At 33.4% G+C, this 17,690-nt stretch overlaps 1 protein-coding gene across 1 annotated transcript in view; it reads left to right on the forward strand.

Moving 5' to 3' along the window:
- LOC149802641 (paladin-like) overlaps nt 1-17,690 on the forward strand; it is a 105,428-nt gene that overhangs the window by 44,901 nt on the left and 42,837 nt on the right. Inside the window, exons 8-13 of the mRNA XM_089953805.1 lie at nt 4,028-4,151; nt 7,205-7,372; nt 7,789-7,893; nt 9,650-9,745; nt 12,175-12,309; nt 15,770-15,892. Coding sequence (XP_089809931.1) covers nt 4,028-4,151; nt 7,205-7,372; nt 7,789-7,893; nt 9,650-9,745; nt 12,175-12,309; nt 15,770-15,892 — 751 coding nt within the window. The remainder of the gene's footprint in view (nt 1-4,027; nt 4,152-7,204; nt 7,373-7,788; nt 7,894-9,649; nt 9,746-12,174; nt 12,310-15,769; nt 15,893-17,690) is intronic.

Below are 17,690 nucleotides of genomic sequence, written 5' to 3' on the forward strand. Positions count from 1 at the left end.
AAACAAAACTTATCTCAATAAATATGATGAGAAATTGATAAATGAAAATATTGGTAAATGCCAAATGTTAGCAGCACTGTATGAAATAAATGCCAATTAAAGAAGCCTTATTTGGTGACATTTGTGTTTTAATTTTATGTTTTAATTGGGTGTTAGTGTAATCGTCATGAATGCTACATTCCTTCATCTTCCTAAAAGGGTTGACCATTATGGCAATGCCTGTCATCACTTCCAAACAAACCCAATTAATTGTTTATTCAGCAGCTAAGTCATCTTTATTTTGACAACTGTGTAGCACTAGTGTGTAGATCAGCCTGTTTTCTTGTTAAAATCACTTACCATAGACAACTCCTTGGTGTCTGAATGTGTCTAATCTTTGAATTGTTATTCAAATATTGCAATGTTACATTTGAATATAACTTGCAAGCTCTAATAAAACAAACCTTATACCTAGTATAAGTTCAACAACATAGTTGTTGCCATATGCTATCAGAGAAGAAGGGGTGACATTTAAAATTACTATTTTCAAGAACTAAATAGTGCAACTATATTATCGCAGTTGTCTCCATTCATTTATAAGTGTGATTCCAAGTGTGCAGCTTTAGTTCATTTGTGTTGTTTGCTCAGGGTTTGATGCTGAGAGAGAGGCAACTCAAACTATTACTGCATGTCAGCTTGATTTACATTTTGAAGTCTGGCATGACAGCTTGTTGACTTGTTTTTACTACTGAATCTCTAACAATTGATAATATTAAGCTCTTTTCTCCAAGAATTTATGCAGACTGTCTCAAGACTTAGACATAACTTACATTTTTATCTCCTTAACTTGATATTTGATAGTGTTATTACTCTTGACAATTTCTTATTTTCATACAGGATGCTGCTTGTAGCCAGCATAGCTCATGAACAATTCAACATCATTCTGATGCAATTTGACATGAACAGTTTGACATTGCTCATGAACAATCCAACATCATTCTGATGTAATTTAACATGAACAGTTTGGCATTGCTCATGGACAATTCAACATCATTCTGATGTAATTTGACATGAACAGTTTGACATTGCTCATGAACCATTCAATATCATTCTGATGTAATTTGACATGAACAGTTTGACATTGCTCATGGACAATTCAACATCATTCTGATATAATTTGACATGAACAGTTTGGCATTGCTCATGGACAATTCAACATCATTCTGATGCAATTTGACATGAACAGTTTGGCATTGCTCATGAACCATTCAACATCATTCTGATGCAATTTGACATGAACAGTTTGGCATTGCTCATAAACCATTCAATATCATTCTGATGCAATTTGACATGAACAGTTTGGCATTGCACATGAACCATTCAACATCATCGGATGTAATTGACATGAACAGTTTGGCATTGCTCATGAACCATTCAACATCATTCTGATGTAATTTGACATGAACAGTTTGGCATTGTTCATGAATCATTCAACATTATTCTGATGCAATTTGACATGAACAGTTTGGCATTGCTCATGAACCATTCAATATCATTCTGATGCAATTTGACATGAACATTTTGGTATTGCTCATGAACCATTCAACATCAGTCTGATGCAATTTGACATGAACAGTTTGGCATTGCACAAGAACCATTCAACATCATCTGATGTAATTGACATGAACAGTTTGGCATTGTTCATGAATCATTCAACATCATTCTGATGCAATTTGACATGAACAGTTTGGTGTAGCTCATGAACTATTCAACATCAGTATGATGCAATTTGATGTGAATAATTTGGCATAGCTCATGAACCATACAACAGTAGTATGATGCAATTTGACATGAACAGTTTGGCATTACTCATGAATCATTCAATACATTATGGTTGAATTGTTATGAACATGAACATTGAGTTACATGCTTTATTTGGACTATTTTAGAAGAGTTATAGACCCCTGATGGTTCATCCTCCTGACTTTCTGCAAAATAACTTAACTAAAATGTGTTCATTTCAACCAGATTTGGAAGGTGGCATCTGATTGAACAGACCTTGGCTGAGTTTGATTTCCAGCATTTGACAATATCGTTGGTGGGAGTTCATAACAGTTATGGACCTTTATAAGCTTGAATGTACAGACAGCCATATTCATGCTTTGTTGTGTAATTTATATCCTGTCATGGCAGTGACCTCTATTGCTTTCAGTAATTTTTAGATGTGAAAGGGAAATATAATTTCATTCAGCAATACTAAAGGTTTTTATTGAAATTTAACTTGTACTTTTTTGTTGATTCAAGTAATTTAATATAAAAGTTAGTTACACCAACATGACTGCTGGGTTTTCTCTTTCTTGCAGTTGTAGTACATAATCATGCATATCAATCCAGGTTGTATAGCAGCAACCACAATGCACTACATCATATCCAAAAAAATTGTGTCTGCCATGTTTAAAAATGTAACATGTTCACAAATTGATTGAATGTCAGAAATTGTAGCAGAAACAATCTGTGATAAATTTTCTGCAATGTTAATGCTATTAGGACTTGACAAATATGTTAAGCCGTCATTAATTTAAATATCCAGATCCTCCAGTTTACCATATCATCCAAATTTTGAATAATTTTCATGAGGACATAAAACATTGTAAGCACTATGCACTTTTCTTTTAGAAAATGGAATAAAACTTGTTGGAACATGAAAGAAGTAATGTTTTATCTATACCCAAAAACAGGTGATTGAATAGATAACCATCAGACCTTGAAACCACTTTAATCACCCAAAGTATAGCCCAAGTTCATCTGGTTCTTCCAGATGTATTATCTTTGTACTGGCTGCAACAGCCAGGTATCAACATGTAACCATGTCTTCAATATTTTTAGCTTTCAAAGATCACTTTATTCTCAACACTATGTCTTATCTAAGCAATTGTAGTTGTGAGCTGGCATGTGGAGAGGGTCAAAATAATTCTACTTCAATATATGCTTCATTAAGAATCAGATTCTACATCCTTTTTTATGTAGAAACCATACGATTTTTAATACTAAGGTCCCTCCGTTCTGTGAGCCTACTGTAGCCATTGTTTTAATTAAATGGGCATATGCACAAAATGGGGGCTGTCACTCTTACTAGAAAGAGAACTCAGTTTGAAATGTGTGTCTTGAATACAACTAGACAACTCGACCTCCGAGCACACTTTACTTACACACACACACACCAACGATTACACTTTTGTCATGATCAGTACTCTTGTTTAACCTAATTACATTGCCTGTACATGGATTACTCTTTTCTGGTTCATGAAAAAAAATCAAAAATGAAGCAATAAAAGCTAGTGTTTGTTATTTATATTATCAATTTTAGTCTCACACATCATATAAATTTGAGAATATCATTTTTAAAATGTAGACTGCTCTGTAAGAATAGCATAAGAGTACATTTGTCCTGCATAGACATCCATATGCACTTCTTATTTTCTGTTTATAGCTGCTGTATTTGACACATTTCCCAAAAACAGATGGAGATCTTCAATTTGAAAACATATCTCAGATTATTTATATTTGATAGTATATTTAGTTAGCAGACCAGTCTATACTTTATATAAAATAATAATAGGATATAAAACAAGCTTGTTTACCTACCCCACTTTCAACCAGCATGATAAATCAGTAGACAATAAATATATGAATTTTCTGGACAAGATATTCACAAACATTTTTCACTTTGGTTGCATACAAATCATCCAGGCAGTGATAAAAGTAATTATTTTGTAAAGTCAAAGCAATTAGTTAAAGGACAGTATTTTGTGTAACACAGAATTAAATTTTGTCAGTTTCTTGGTGAAATGGGGAATGTGTGGGAATCAGTATAGCAGCCTTGCACTTAAGGTTCTAATCCACATGATGGTTATACTGCATGTATTCCAAATATATGACTGACTGGTCAAACTCACTTTGCAATAGTAAAACTATCATTACATAATGTTCTTACATCCTTAAAACTATAGTGTCACTCGCTAATAATGAACTTGATGATGTTTTTCAGTAGTGGTATTGATAAAAGGCAGAAATTGGTCTCCCCAGGAAAGCCAAACTATGAACGTGGAGAGTTCAGAGCTGTAAAGAAACTTGTGCATGACATATCTGAAGGGGAGCATGTTAAATTTCAGGTTTGTCAGTCAAATGGATCATTAAAGTTACAAGTAGAAAGACTGTAGGTCTCAGTAATTTTGCTGTACTTGTTATAGACCAGATGAGCTTTTTGATGGTCTGATGTCTTTTTTGTCCATTGGCAAAAGTTTGTTTGCACTGATCCTCCTAAACTACTTAAAGGAGTGCCATGAAATTGTCCACACCCATTTATACTAAGGTCTAGTTGGTCCTAGATGGAACTGGTGCCTCTCAAACATCCAGAATGTTTGCAAAACTGGCCATCTGGAAAATTTTGTTAGCACTACTTCTCCTGAATGGATGGCCCCTGAATGGATAGGCATTTCACAGCAAGATTTTTTGTGATGTCTAGTTGGTCCTAAATGAAAATGGTACTGATCTGATTTCTACATAAGCCATCTTGAAAATCTTGTTATTGCTACTCATCCAGAGCTGCAAGTCTTATTTACAAGGAGTTTTGCAAGAAGAGTTTGTATGTCTAGCTTAACCGACATAAAATATTTGCTGATATGAGGCCAAGTATGGTTGCCACATTGACCACCTTGAAAATATTGTTTTTTTGCTACTGCTTCTGAAAGAATGGTAATATGAACACGGGGCTTTTACAAATGACTTCTTATATCTAGTTGATCATAAATGTAATTGGTGCCAATGTGATTTCCAATATGTAAATCACAGTGGTATTTTGAAAAATCTTGTTAGCATAACTAAACCTGAATAAAGTTATATTGCCATGTGGTTTTCACCAGATGTCTTTTTGGTTGTAAATAAAAATGGTGCTGATATGATGTCCAAAATGACCAACACAGTGACCAACTTGAAAGTGTTGTTATTGCTACTTGTCCTGAATGAAGATTAATATTACCATTTTGTTTTCCTAAATGAAATTTGTGCTGATTTGATGTCTAATATGGCCATCACAGCAGCTGTCTTGAAATTTTTTTATGGCTACTCCTCCTGAATGGATAACTATTTCATTGATGAAATTCAGTTTGCCTGTCACAGTGGCAATCTTGAAAATCCTTTTATTGTTACTCTTTCTGAATGAATGAATGATTCTGTTTGAATAGAATTTTCACTGAAATACTCTTCATGATGTCTAGTTGGTCTTAAATTAAAATGGTGACATTCATAGATTCAGTATGCTTGCCACAGTGGCAGTCTTATTATCACTAGTCCTACTGAATAAATGGCCATATAAGCATGGAGTTTTTGCTTAAAGTCTTCTTATGATATATTGTTGGTCATAAATGAAAATGGTACCAAACATGCTTATAATATGGTGGCTACAATAGCCATCTTGAAAGTCTTTGTTAACCCTACTTCTTCTAGATAGCTAATCATTTCAGCATTGTGCTTTCACCAAAAGACTTATTATGATGTCTAGTTAGTAACCATCTTAAAATTCTTGCTATTGTTACTCTTCCAAAATGGAAAGTGATATCAACATGGGGTTTCAACCAGAAGACTTCTTTTGCTGTTTTCTTTGATCTACGTAAAAATGGTGCCAATCTGTTATCCATTATGTCCACCCAACAGCTAATTTGAAAATTTTGTTATCACAGAAGAATATTAGAGATGGTTTCAACTCTCAGCAGTTATAAGGAAGAACTGGTCTTATCTTGAATTCCTGGATTTTTTTAGCCAGCAGAGCATCAGTCCCTTCATGGGACTCTTGATTATGCACAGAAAAACTTGGCTGAGACACCTTCTTATGAAGACAACTTGATTTGAAGGCCAAACCCCACTATAAGAGGGCAATGAACTTCAACCAATCATCAATTTAAACTTAGTCCTTGATGAGGGAGTTGCTCCTTACATGGATCTGATTGGTTTAAGACAATATCTGATCCCTTACCTGTTTTCATAACATATTGTGATTGGGTAATGTTGTTGAAGAAAAAGAAAACAATTTTCGATGTAAAATTTGTTTAATTGATATATCCCAAGCCCTCCCTGCAGTTACATCCAAGAAAGATCATGTACTGCTGCCCCAGTAGTTACTGATATATAAATAGCAAAATTTAGCAACAATTACTCAAAGCAAGAGACAACCACTAAGTCCGACTTCCTTCTTGGTAAGCAGACATTGTCAATATCTTCTTTGCATAGGAGAGCTGGATTTGAAAGGGAATGGAAGGAATTCTAATGTGTTATGATCAGATAATTATTTTCCTGTCAATATTTGCATGTAACACTGTCTAATTAGATCTGAATATCTGTATGAATACTTCAGTTTTGTGATATTTGGTGATACCCACTTGTAGCTATTTTAAATGGACCATTTAAATCATAGCGTTGAATCCTCATTTAGTGATAAACAGGCAAGATTACATGGATTATGTGTATCTCTCACCTGCTAACTCCTCAGACAGTGTTGGGGGGTTTCTGAGACTCAAGAAGTGTGTTTTAAGGTTCCAAGAGGTCTCAGTACACACTAAAAAATGTGACATTTTACCTTAAGCTATGATTAGCTCGTCACAGTATTCCAATTACAGAAAAAAAATGGATTAAAATCCAACTTCAAAGAAAATGTTGTAGCTGATCACAAATAAGCCAATGATCTTTAATGAAGCTGGCTTTAATATCATCATTCAAGACAACTTTTTTTTCAGCCTAGCTTTAAATAAATTGGATTGTTTCACTTTGTGTACTTTACCTATCAAGTCCCATTGAAGTTTCTTGACACAACACCACCCAAACTATTGTCAGTCAATCAAGTGGTGGTTTATCTCTGGCTGACAAATTTTTTAATCACTTTATGGACAATGAACTGTATGAACTACCTGAGGTGAATTTTCCACAAGCATCAAGAAGAACTTTAAGTTTCCTGTTTTATACAGATTGTGGACTTATATCCTGGTGTCAAGAAATGCTAATATTCTTTTTTTATTACTAAAATTACTGAATATCATGTTTTTCAAGGCACAGTCATGTTGGGATGTTTGGGAGTATTAAAAAATTGTTTTTTGGTGTGATACATTATTATAGAAGGTATGGTTATACGACCATATGGACTAAGTTACTACTCAGTCTATGAAACAAAACCTAGTGGGCTCTGGAATGTAGAATAGGTGCAATGCACCCTTCTGTATCTCATGAGAGGCAACTAATGGAGACAGAATTTGTGATGACTCAGTGGTTAGCATACTGGATTCTTGACCAAGGGGGTGTAGCTTCAAATCCAACTGTCAGGTCAGCCTGGGTCAGCTACCTTGAGGTATCCTTAGGCAAGGCTCTTTACTCCAGCTGATTCAGCACAAAATAACCTACTTTTGATCCTGTACCTTAACACCAATCTCTGAAAATTGGAAACATCCAACTTTTGTATAAATGGCCTCTGCTGTATCGTGAAAGGTTGGGCCTCATGAATCCAGTCAAGTGTGGGTAGATAACTCTTTGTTACTGATTGTAGGAACTAGAACTAAAATTGCCAGAACTGTTTCAGAGTTACAGCCATTTGTGATATGCAGATAATGTGTAGAACACAGACACACACACACACACATACACACACACTCACCCCCACTTATCTATATCTTGCCTTGCACTATCAGCCATGTCCTTAACAAACCCAAACTGTTCAAACCTGTAGCTGATGAGATAGATTGCACTGTATAACATTTCTTTTTGCAGGTTGACACTATACTTGACCAGTGCTCAATGCTGCGTGAACTTCGAACAGACATTCTGACCACCAAACTTCACTTGGAGAGCATTACAACAGACTACTTAATTGAGGTAAAACGATTACACTTGTAGATTTAGCTGGAGTTCAGCTGTTGATTTGAAACTTCAGATTTACTATAAATCACATATGCCTAACATTTTCACTAATTCAGACAGACAACTAAATTGACAAAAATAGTCAATCTGCAAGAAAGGTATACTACAACATGCTTATTGTCATTAAGCAAATTCCAAATTTCTATGATGGTAGTGGAATCACCTTAATTTTGTATGTTTTCATTATTATAAAGGTTATATACCTGAATAGTGATTATGAATGAGCTTTAAGACACTGAATAGTGATTATAAATGAGTTTTAAGACACTGAATAGCGATTATGAATGAGCTTTAAGGCACTGAATAGCGATTATGAATGAGCTTTAAGACACTGAATAGCGATTATGAATGAGCTTTAAGACACTAAATAATGATTATGAATGAGCTTTAAGACACTAAATAATGATTATGAATGAGCTTTAAGACACTGAATAGCAATTATGAATGAGCTTTAAGACACTGAATAGCAATTATGAATGAGCTTTAAGACACTAAATAATGATTATGAATGAGCTTTAAGGCACTGAATAGCGATTATGAATGAGCTTTAAGATACTGAACAGCGATTATGAATGAGCTTTAAGACACTGAATAACGATTATGAATGAGCTTTAAGACACTGAATAGCGATGCTTGACAGTTGTAGCACTTTTTTAACCACATTGCTAATGTGCTACTTGTAATTGCTTTAAAGGTGTGGAATGACAAGAACTGATCACATTTTGTAGTACATGGCTGAAATGTAAATATGAAATTTATGATGGTTGGAATTGATACAATGAAGAAATTTGAAAAAACTCTCCCTTTTCATGAAAAGAAGGTATAATAGCATCTTTCCTTAACATTTTGTCTACCTTCCTTTTGTACCAAAATCTTTTGTTTCTCTGAAAATTAGATGTCATGTGGTAATTAATCTGTTTTGATAAGGAATTTCATTAAAAATTCAATCTTGTAACCATCAAATGTTTGTAAAATCCACTTTCAGATGTCAGCAATTTCCATTCTGGAAGACAATTACATATTTTTGCTGCACACATATTTACCTGCCAGTTAATTTGATTACCTCCCTGTTGAGACAGTTTCCCTCCACCATGTGTTGCAGTCAGGTGGCCATATTGATTAGGGTTATTATATGGTTGGTATCTCTTGAATCCTCATCCCCTTTATGGTTCAGTGAGGCCCTGTCAATAGTATCCTGTACCTTTTGCCATTGAAGTTAGAAGCATGATCATCTTGTTTGGTGGTATATCAACAGAGAGTCTAGTTTCTGGCTACTTTGACTCCCGACTTGCTAGTTTACTATTTAATTCCACTCTGGGAACCAGAATAATAAAACAACAACAAAAAAACAAGTGGTGATGTAATACACATTTTTTGCATACACGTGATGATTGTTGAAACCAGTTGGAACGATCTTTTACATGTTGGAAATTTTCAAAAATAAATGTTATTTATACAGAATAACGAACAACTTCATTAGAAAAAACATGTTATTAACAATTATTATCAACGTGATTGTAAAAGGAGGATTCAGTCATTAAACATGCCAATTCCCTATCCCCAACAGTTTTCTCTGTGTAAGTGGATTTTTTCAATTTTTGCAGGTCCCTTGATAGCTCGTGCCTTCGCTTACAGTGCGGTCTATGTTCATGGACTCCATTGTGTGCGAGTTATTGAGAGAGAGGTATAAAATATAACTTTTTCTTTCCAGGGTCAGAATGCACATCAGTTTTTGTACAAAAGATGCCTGGATTACTTGGATCGCTACTTCTTCCTAATCTGCTTCAATGCCTATGTAAGGGACCAGGTAACTAGACAATAGTTTGTAATTTTGTCTTTGTCACACTATGTTATTAAAGATTCCAGTTATTAATATTTAATTGAATATTCCAATTATTAATATTTAATTTTTATATCACAAAGCATGATACAGCATAATTTATCTTGCTGCATATGTGTCAAATGTTTGTGGTTGTGCACAAAAGTGACATTTTGTTGGTACCATCTATACTCAGATATAAGTTGATTTAACTATAAGTCAAACTCCCCCCCACTTTTGGTGGTTATAAAAAAGCAAATTTCTCTTTGACTCTTCTATAAGTCAGGGTGTATTTTGCAAGTCAGATACATTTGAAGGGGTGACCTGTCAGTGAGTCAGAGTTGCACTTTGTAAAATAAACAAGCCAAACTGGATAAACAGATAGCAAAAATAAAGACAAAATAGTGTAAAATGCAATTATATTATAGAGTGGAATATATCACAGATAAATTGACAACTTACAATTGGCCCAAATTTAATTTTCATTAAAATCCATAATGCTAAACATTTTAAATCAATTTATATGATAAATCCATGAATTCAATTATAGGTCACATACTGACATAATTAATTCACATTATCCTAAAATATGTTAATTCCACATGTGTAACAAACAAACAATGAAAGTTAAGTCCACATTTTTGTGTCATGGTATCCCATAAATATCACTCTCATCTGGTACAAAGTCCAAGAATTGATCCTCATTGTCTGATAAAGTTTTTAAATCCTCCATCATCTTCTAGCCCTTGTAAATCTTTTGTTAGTCACCATAAATATCATAAAACTCCATTTCCACAGCTTAACTGTCATTTGCAAGTGCTTATGTAGAGACTGAGCTTGGACTTTCTAACACTTTGATCATACAGTCTGTGAAACTTATTAAAGGCTGCATCTGAACATTTGTCTATTGTGTGGCAAGATCAGAGGTCATTTAAATAACTACCATCTGTTACTTGTCATTGAGCAAGTATCAAACTCCTAGCTTGATCAAAGGATTGTCATGTAGTACAACAAAGGGAATGCTCCTTTACAACCTGAGATTAGGTATGTTATTTTTATACATTGTTTCTAGATTTGCATAGTACATTTTACTCTGATGTTGATTATTTTTTTAATGTATGTCAGTTTCAAAACTATTTACTAATGTAATAGTGGTTTTCATTTGGAAATGTCCTCTTTCTTTTGAGAAGTGTATTTCTGAAACACAATGGTAAAATGAAAGGACTGCAAGAGGAGAGGCACTTAGGTATTTAAATATAGGAATGACCTAATTTTGTTTAGCCTGCACAATGGTTTTTGTTGTGGCAAACATTTATCAGAACATTTGATTTATAAAAGCAAAGTATTTTTACATGACTGTAGATGATGCATCCACCTGAATAAGAGAAATCTTCATTCTTTAAACCCTGGGCATACAAAATTGAAATTACTCAAACAATAGATGAATTTTTGGGGAACTACAGTACTCTTCTGGATTAGCCAAAGTTGCTCTCTGCCTGTAATGTGGAATAGGGCTCATATTGTCTCCATTGATGGATAATGTCATAAAATTTTCTGTATTCTAAGGGACCCAACAAAATTATGCATATGTCATATGACTGGTCAGTACACAAGTCCAAGGTGATGGTCAGTACACGTCTTCACTAACAAGAAAGTTTCTCTTGGTTTTCTTTGTGTTTAAGTGTTTATTCTCACATTTGAACAAATATAAAAGACACTAGGGCTCTGATTATTAACTGTTTCTTTTATTGGAGTGATTTTGCTTGGATTTCTTCCATTAGTGATATTTTAATGCACAGCTCAATGCTACAGCCATGATGGCAGAGGATACACTGATTGTGAACAAATCTTAAAGCCAAACTGTTGATGCACAGGGACTTTTGCAAGAAATTATGGCCAACCATGAATGCTCCTTTTTAGACAAGGCCAACCAAGAGGTGTGATCTGGTGGAAACCAGATTGAATGTTGCATGCTATGAGGTCCCAATGAAACCACCCCATTTTGGAAATAATCTGTAGTACCCTGCACTGATAATGTTTAAACCCAACATTCTCTTTTTTGGACCCACATTACTACCCAAATACCATTGTAAAGAAACTGATATGTTTCATCTAAACGTTTTAAGATGAAAACTAAGTTGTACATAACTCAATAATCAGGAATTAAAAGATATTAGTAAAATTATATTATATTATTATAAACTTTAGAATAAGATATTAGTAAAATTATATTATATTATTATAAACTTTAGAATAAGAAATAATATTTTATTTAAAATCAATAAAGGCACCTATATGCTGACATCATACATTAGGCAAGAAATACATATATTAAATTTTTCAGCTTTTTACGACCTTTATACATGTGATGTCTCAAATAAAGTTTTATTGTTATCTGTGCACTTTATGTCTTGCAGTTTTCTGCTATGTTCAGTATGAGCTTCTCCAAATGGCTGCACACCCAACCTGACATAATACGACTGTGGACTCGTCTCAGCCTTCCTGTGAGTGACACATCACAGCAGCTACTGAATGAAGGCAAGCATGTGCTGGTGAGTTATTTTATATAGCATAATTCTCCCCTAATTCTCCCATAGTAAACACAACCTCATTTTCATTTTATTTTTTTTTAATTTCCTTTTGTAAAAAAATCACCTTTGAAATCTTTGTCTACTGATAAGCCCAACAGCACTTTAAAATGTAAAAAGTGACAGTGTATTCTAGGACTTGTCCTTGTGAGATTTATGCTGATTTTTAAACAGTAGTGCTGTAAAATCAACAAATGCACAAAAATCAAACCAATGACAAGCACTATCCTTGCTTACTTAGAATTATCACTGTACATCCCCCCTCCCAACAAATATTTTTCCAAAAGGTTGAGTAGAAAATTTTGCCTCTTACATTTTTAGATTGCGAATGAATTCTGGGCCATCATTTATGGTCCACACTATTATGTTTCACAATATCCAATACATGTCATTGCCTTGTGCCATATGGTTCAAACAACATGAATTCATAATCATCAACACAATACCAGTTGAGATCAATATCACATAGAAACCTTCTACCACCAAAAACAAGAACAGAACAATTTAAAAAGAGATTCCAATACTCTGGTACAGTTATGTGGAACAAGCTTCCACTACATGTAAAATCTGCTGAAAATATTAGGGTATTTAACAAGAGATATCATGAACATGTATGTGTTTCTAATAGATAATGGAATTTAGTATTTTAATACTAAACATGTTAAAATAAACAGTAATTATTACTTTCTTCATACAATGTGCATTGTTATACTCTCCTTAGAGGGTCACAAGGGAGAATAGTTCTTGACTAATGAGTCACCCTCCATAAATAAAGCATTATTGTTATTATTATTATTATTATTATTATTATTATTGTATTAATTCATGAAAGTACAATAACCATGTGCCATGGTAACTGAGCTATATTAATTCATGAGAGTACAATACCCAAATGAGATGTTAACTGAATTGTATTAATTCGTGAAAGTACAATACCCATGTGTCATGGTAACTGAATTGTATTAATTCATGAGAGTACAATACTCAAATGAGATAATAACTGAATTGTATTCATTCATGAAAGTACAATACCCAAGTAAGATGGTAGCTGAATTGTATTAATTCATGAAAGTACAATACCCAAGTGCCATGGTAACTGAGTTGTATTAATTTATGAAAGTACAATACCAAGGTGCCATGGTAACTGACTTGTATGAATTCATGAAAGTACAATACTCAAGTGAGATGGTAACTGAATTGTATTAATTCATGAAAGTACAATACCCAAGTGCCATGGTAACTGAGTTGTATTAATTCATGAAAGTACAATACCCAGGTGCCATGGTAACTGACTTGTATGAATTCATGAAAGTACAATACCCAAGTAAGATGGTAGCTGAATTGTATTAATTCATGAAAGTACAATACCCAAGTGCCATGGTAACTGAGTTGTATTAATTTATGAAAGTACAATACCCAGGTGCCATGGTAACTGACTTGTATGAATTCATGAAAGTACAATACTCAAGTGAGATGGTAGCTGAATTGTATTAATTCATGAAAGTACAACACCCAAGTGCCATGGTAACTGAGTTGTATTAATTCATGAAAGTACAATACCCCCAAGTTATATGGTAACTGAATTGTATTAATTCATCAATGTGCAATACCCCAAGAGACACGGAAACTGAATTGTATTAATTCATAAAAGTACAATACCCCAAGTTACATGGTAACTGAATTGTATTAATTCATGAATGTACAATACCCCAAGTGACATGGTAACTGAATTGTATTAATTCATGAATGTACAATACCCCCAAGTGACATGATAACTGAATTGTATTAATTCATCAATGTGCAATACCCCAAGTGACATGGAAACTGAATTGTATTAATTCATAAAAGTACAATACCCCAAGTTACATTGTAACTGAATTGTATTAATTCATGAATGTACAATACCCCAAGTGACATGGTAACTGAATTGTATTAATTCATGAATGTACAATACCCCCGAGTGACATGGAAGCTGAATTGTAATTCATGAATGTACAATACCTCCAAGTGACATGGAAACTGACAGAGAACATTGATGATTCTCTTTTATGTGATGAGTGATCTTGGGTTTCAGTAAGTGACACTTTGATTTCAGTAAGTTATACTTCGATTACAGTAAGTGATACTTTGATTTCAGTAAGTGACATTTTGATTTCAGAAAGTGACACTTTGATTTCAGTAAGTGACTCTTTGATTACAGCAAGTGACACTTTGATTACAATAAGTGATACTTTGATTTCATTAAGTTATACTTTGATTACAGTAAGTGACACTTTGATTACAATAAGTGATACTTTGATTTCAGTAAGTCATACTTTGATTACAGTAAGCGACACTTTGATTTCAGTAAGTGACACTTTGATTTCAGAAAGTGACACTTTGATTTCAGTAAGTGACACTTTGATTACAATAAGTGATACTTTGATTACAGTAAGTGACACTTTGATTACAATAAGTGATACTTTGATTTCAGTAAGTGATATTTTGATTACAGTAAGTGATACTTTGATTTCAGAAAGTGACACTTTGATTTCAGTAAGTGACACTTTGATTACAGAGTTTATGTAAGTGAATTAAATGGTAGCCACAGCTAAACTAATAAATGTTTCAGGCATGCAGCATAATCAAAGGGAGTTGTCAATTATCAAAAACAATTACCTAAATTCAATTGAATATAGGACTCTACTGGGGCACTGAATCTGTGTCATAACTGCACCTTAATTGAATGAGTTGTTAACTGGGAAAACTTGTAAGGGATATAAAGGATATAAAATAGTTTTAGCTATTATTACAGCCATGATCACATTAGGTAAAATGAGACACCAGGTTCTGCCTGAGAACATAAGTTCAGGAACAAACATATTGTAAAACATTGTACAAAAATTACATGACATAAAAAACTTATGTTGGCAAATAATCTTTGGTGTCAGAAAACAAACAAGGGCCAAAGAAAATACATATACAGTCTTTATTTTATTTATCTATGGATTATAAATGCAGCAGCAAACACAGTCCATCAATTTCTGGCCTATCAAATGAGCGGTCTACACTCTACAGTGATCACTTGAACAATCATTGGTATACTGAACATTATAAACCCAGATCTAACAGTTCATTATATAACAGCAGATCTGATTGACACTGTCCACAGTTTTATGCACGTTATTTCCGGGTAAGTACAGTCCTATAGTATGACCAGTGAGATAAACCACATGCCAGGTATTTAAACATTATCTACCTTAATTAGGATCCATATATTCAGTCCTTCTTAATTAATATTTAAGTGACATCTGATTCAGTTAGAGGTTTGCTTTTTATTGCTTGAGTAATTAACAGATACATATAGTTATACTTTAATATGAGGAGAAATAAAAATTACATGCATTATAAATAATTCTTTATAATTATACTGAATTAATTGCAGGTGGCAGATGAATATATAGGGTTGGACATGTTGAGTTCACGGGGAGACCTTCATGTGTCCAATTTCCGTAAGATCTCTACCAAGGGTATCAGTGTTTATGGCATGGCTCAACCAGCCAGAAAGGTAAGGTTCAGAACAACCCAATGTTTATTAACAAATACCATAAGTACTTGGTTAAAAGTCAATTCCATCTGCAAACAGCATTGACCCTGATCTGCAATTGCATAATGTGCCAGTGAATCAGGTCTCATTTGTGTGTTCTGCTGATTACGGTACTCCTAATAAACTTCATTGACCCAAATTTGCGCATTAGGTAATAGAAGATCTGGATGTTTGCAGTTAGGCTCTGCTTATAAGCATGTATATATGGTAATGTTATTGCACTGTTTATTTCAAGGTACCTATTTTCATAGATTTCTTGCATTTTACAAACAAGAAATTTGAAGACTCAATTAACAACAATCCTTTTAAAATATCATTATCTGTCCATAGTTAATTCCTGCCTTTGAGTTATATGCCATGTTTTTTTTATGTCTTTACACACTTCTTAGAGATCTTGATGTTATCAACTGGGTGACCAGTGTTCATTGACAGTGACAGTAAGTGCTGATTTATGGAAATTTGATGCCAGGAGTTTTAAACATGTACCACAATTCAGATCAAAGAAAACACAATGAAAATGTCTACTTTATAAACTGCCATATTTACCTCAGATCTGTGGCCCTGATGTAAGTGTTAGCTATCCAGGCCAGGTTATCTGTTTGCTTGTTGGTTTTCTTTATCCTTTTGTTAATAGGAAGCCCATAACAAATATTTGTATGATGGAAAAGGCAAATGTAAAAATGTAGCTACTTCTACATGTATTTCTTAGATCATAATAGAAAACAATTATTCCAATGGAATACTACACAATATAAAATTCTTCATTGTGGAGTATTTTAATAGAGGGAGGTATCATTGTTGTGAAATAGTCTGAAATAAATTCACCATATCTCTGTATATTATAATCTTATAGAAATATCTTGAAATAAATGCATAGAAATGGCATCATATTTTTAGTTGCTGATATTTTTATCATTATTTAAAAGTGTTTTATTGGAGTCAATATGTGCTTGAAAGCAGTTAAATATATTACAAGTGCGAATAATAATGGTAAATCAGAGACACAATAATTGATTGATTTCTATACCTTCCCTTAATTGTCACATTCCAATCTTAAGTTATCTTATAGGGCCTTTATTTCAGGGGCATAAAACCTTGGATGAAATTTCAGAATAAATGAATTTTGCCACAAGTAGAAAAAGGTATCTTGCATTGGATTTAGAGAGTTTATTAAAAAAAATGTAAATGATAAATAAATTAAGTAGATACAGTTGAACACTTTTCCAAGGTGAATTTAAAGTTACTTGCAACATTTTAATGCAAAAGTTAAACTTCATATTAAGGGCCCAAACCAGGTTAAGGATAATAGAACTTCTTTCCCGATCCACAAAATCAAGTACCAGCAGAAATTCACTCTTTTCACAAACTTTGGAAATTGGTACCAATTCACACAAAAAGTAAATGAATTCATGGTCTTAATGTTTGTTGAGCTTATGTTGAACAGGTAGTTAGACTTGGATACCACTTTGCAATGGCAGTGTCATTAATTGTAGGCTCTTCTTTCCATTGACAATTTTCACTAATTACAAGGATCAACATTATTCTTCTTGAGACGGACTGTTGTTAAATTGTATCTGCCAATTTTAATTGGAAAAAATGAAATATGAAATAAAATTTTCTGGAAAACTCTTAACAGCTATATCTGTACATTTATTGTAGTTACAATTGTGCTTAAATTTATCACAAATTCAATGCTGTCATTTGCATTTTTTGCATTTGCTATTTCATGAAATCACACTTTCAATAAGACAGGATATGA

This window comes from Sinohyriopsis cumingii, chromosome 3 (assembly GCF_028554795.1).
Source record: "Sinohyriopsis cumingii isolate HCF-2022 chromosome 3, ASM2855479v2, whole genome shotgun sequence".
NCBI classification, from domain to species: Eukaryota; Metazoa; Mollusca; class Bivalvia; order Unionida; family Unionidae; genus Sinohyriopsis; species Sinohyriopsis cumingii.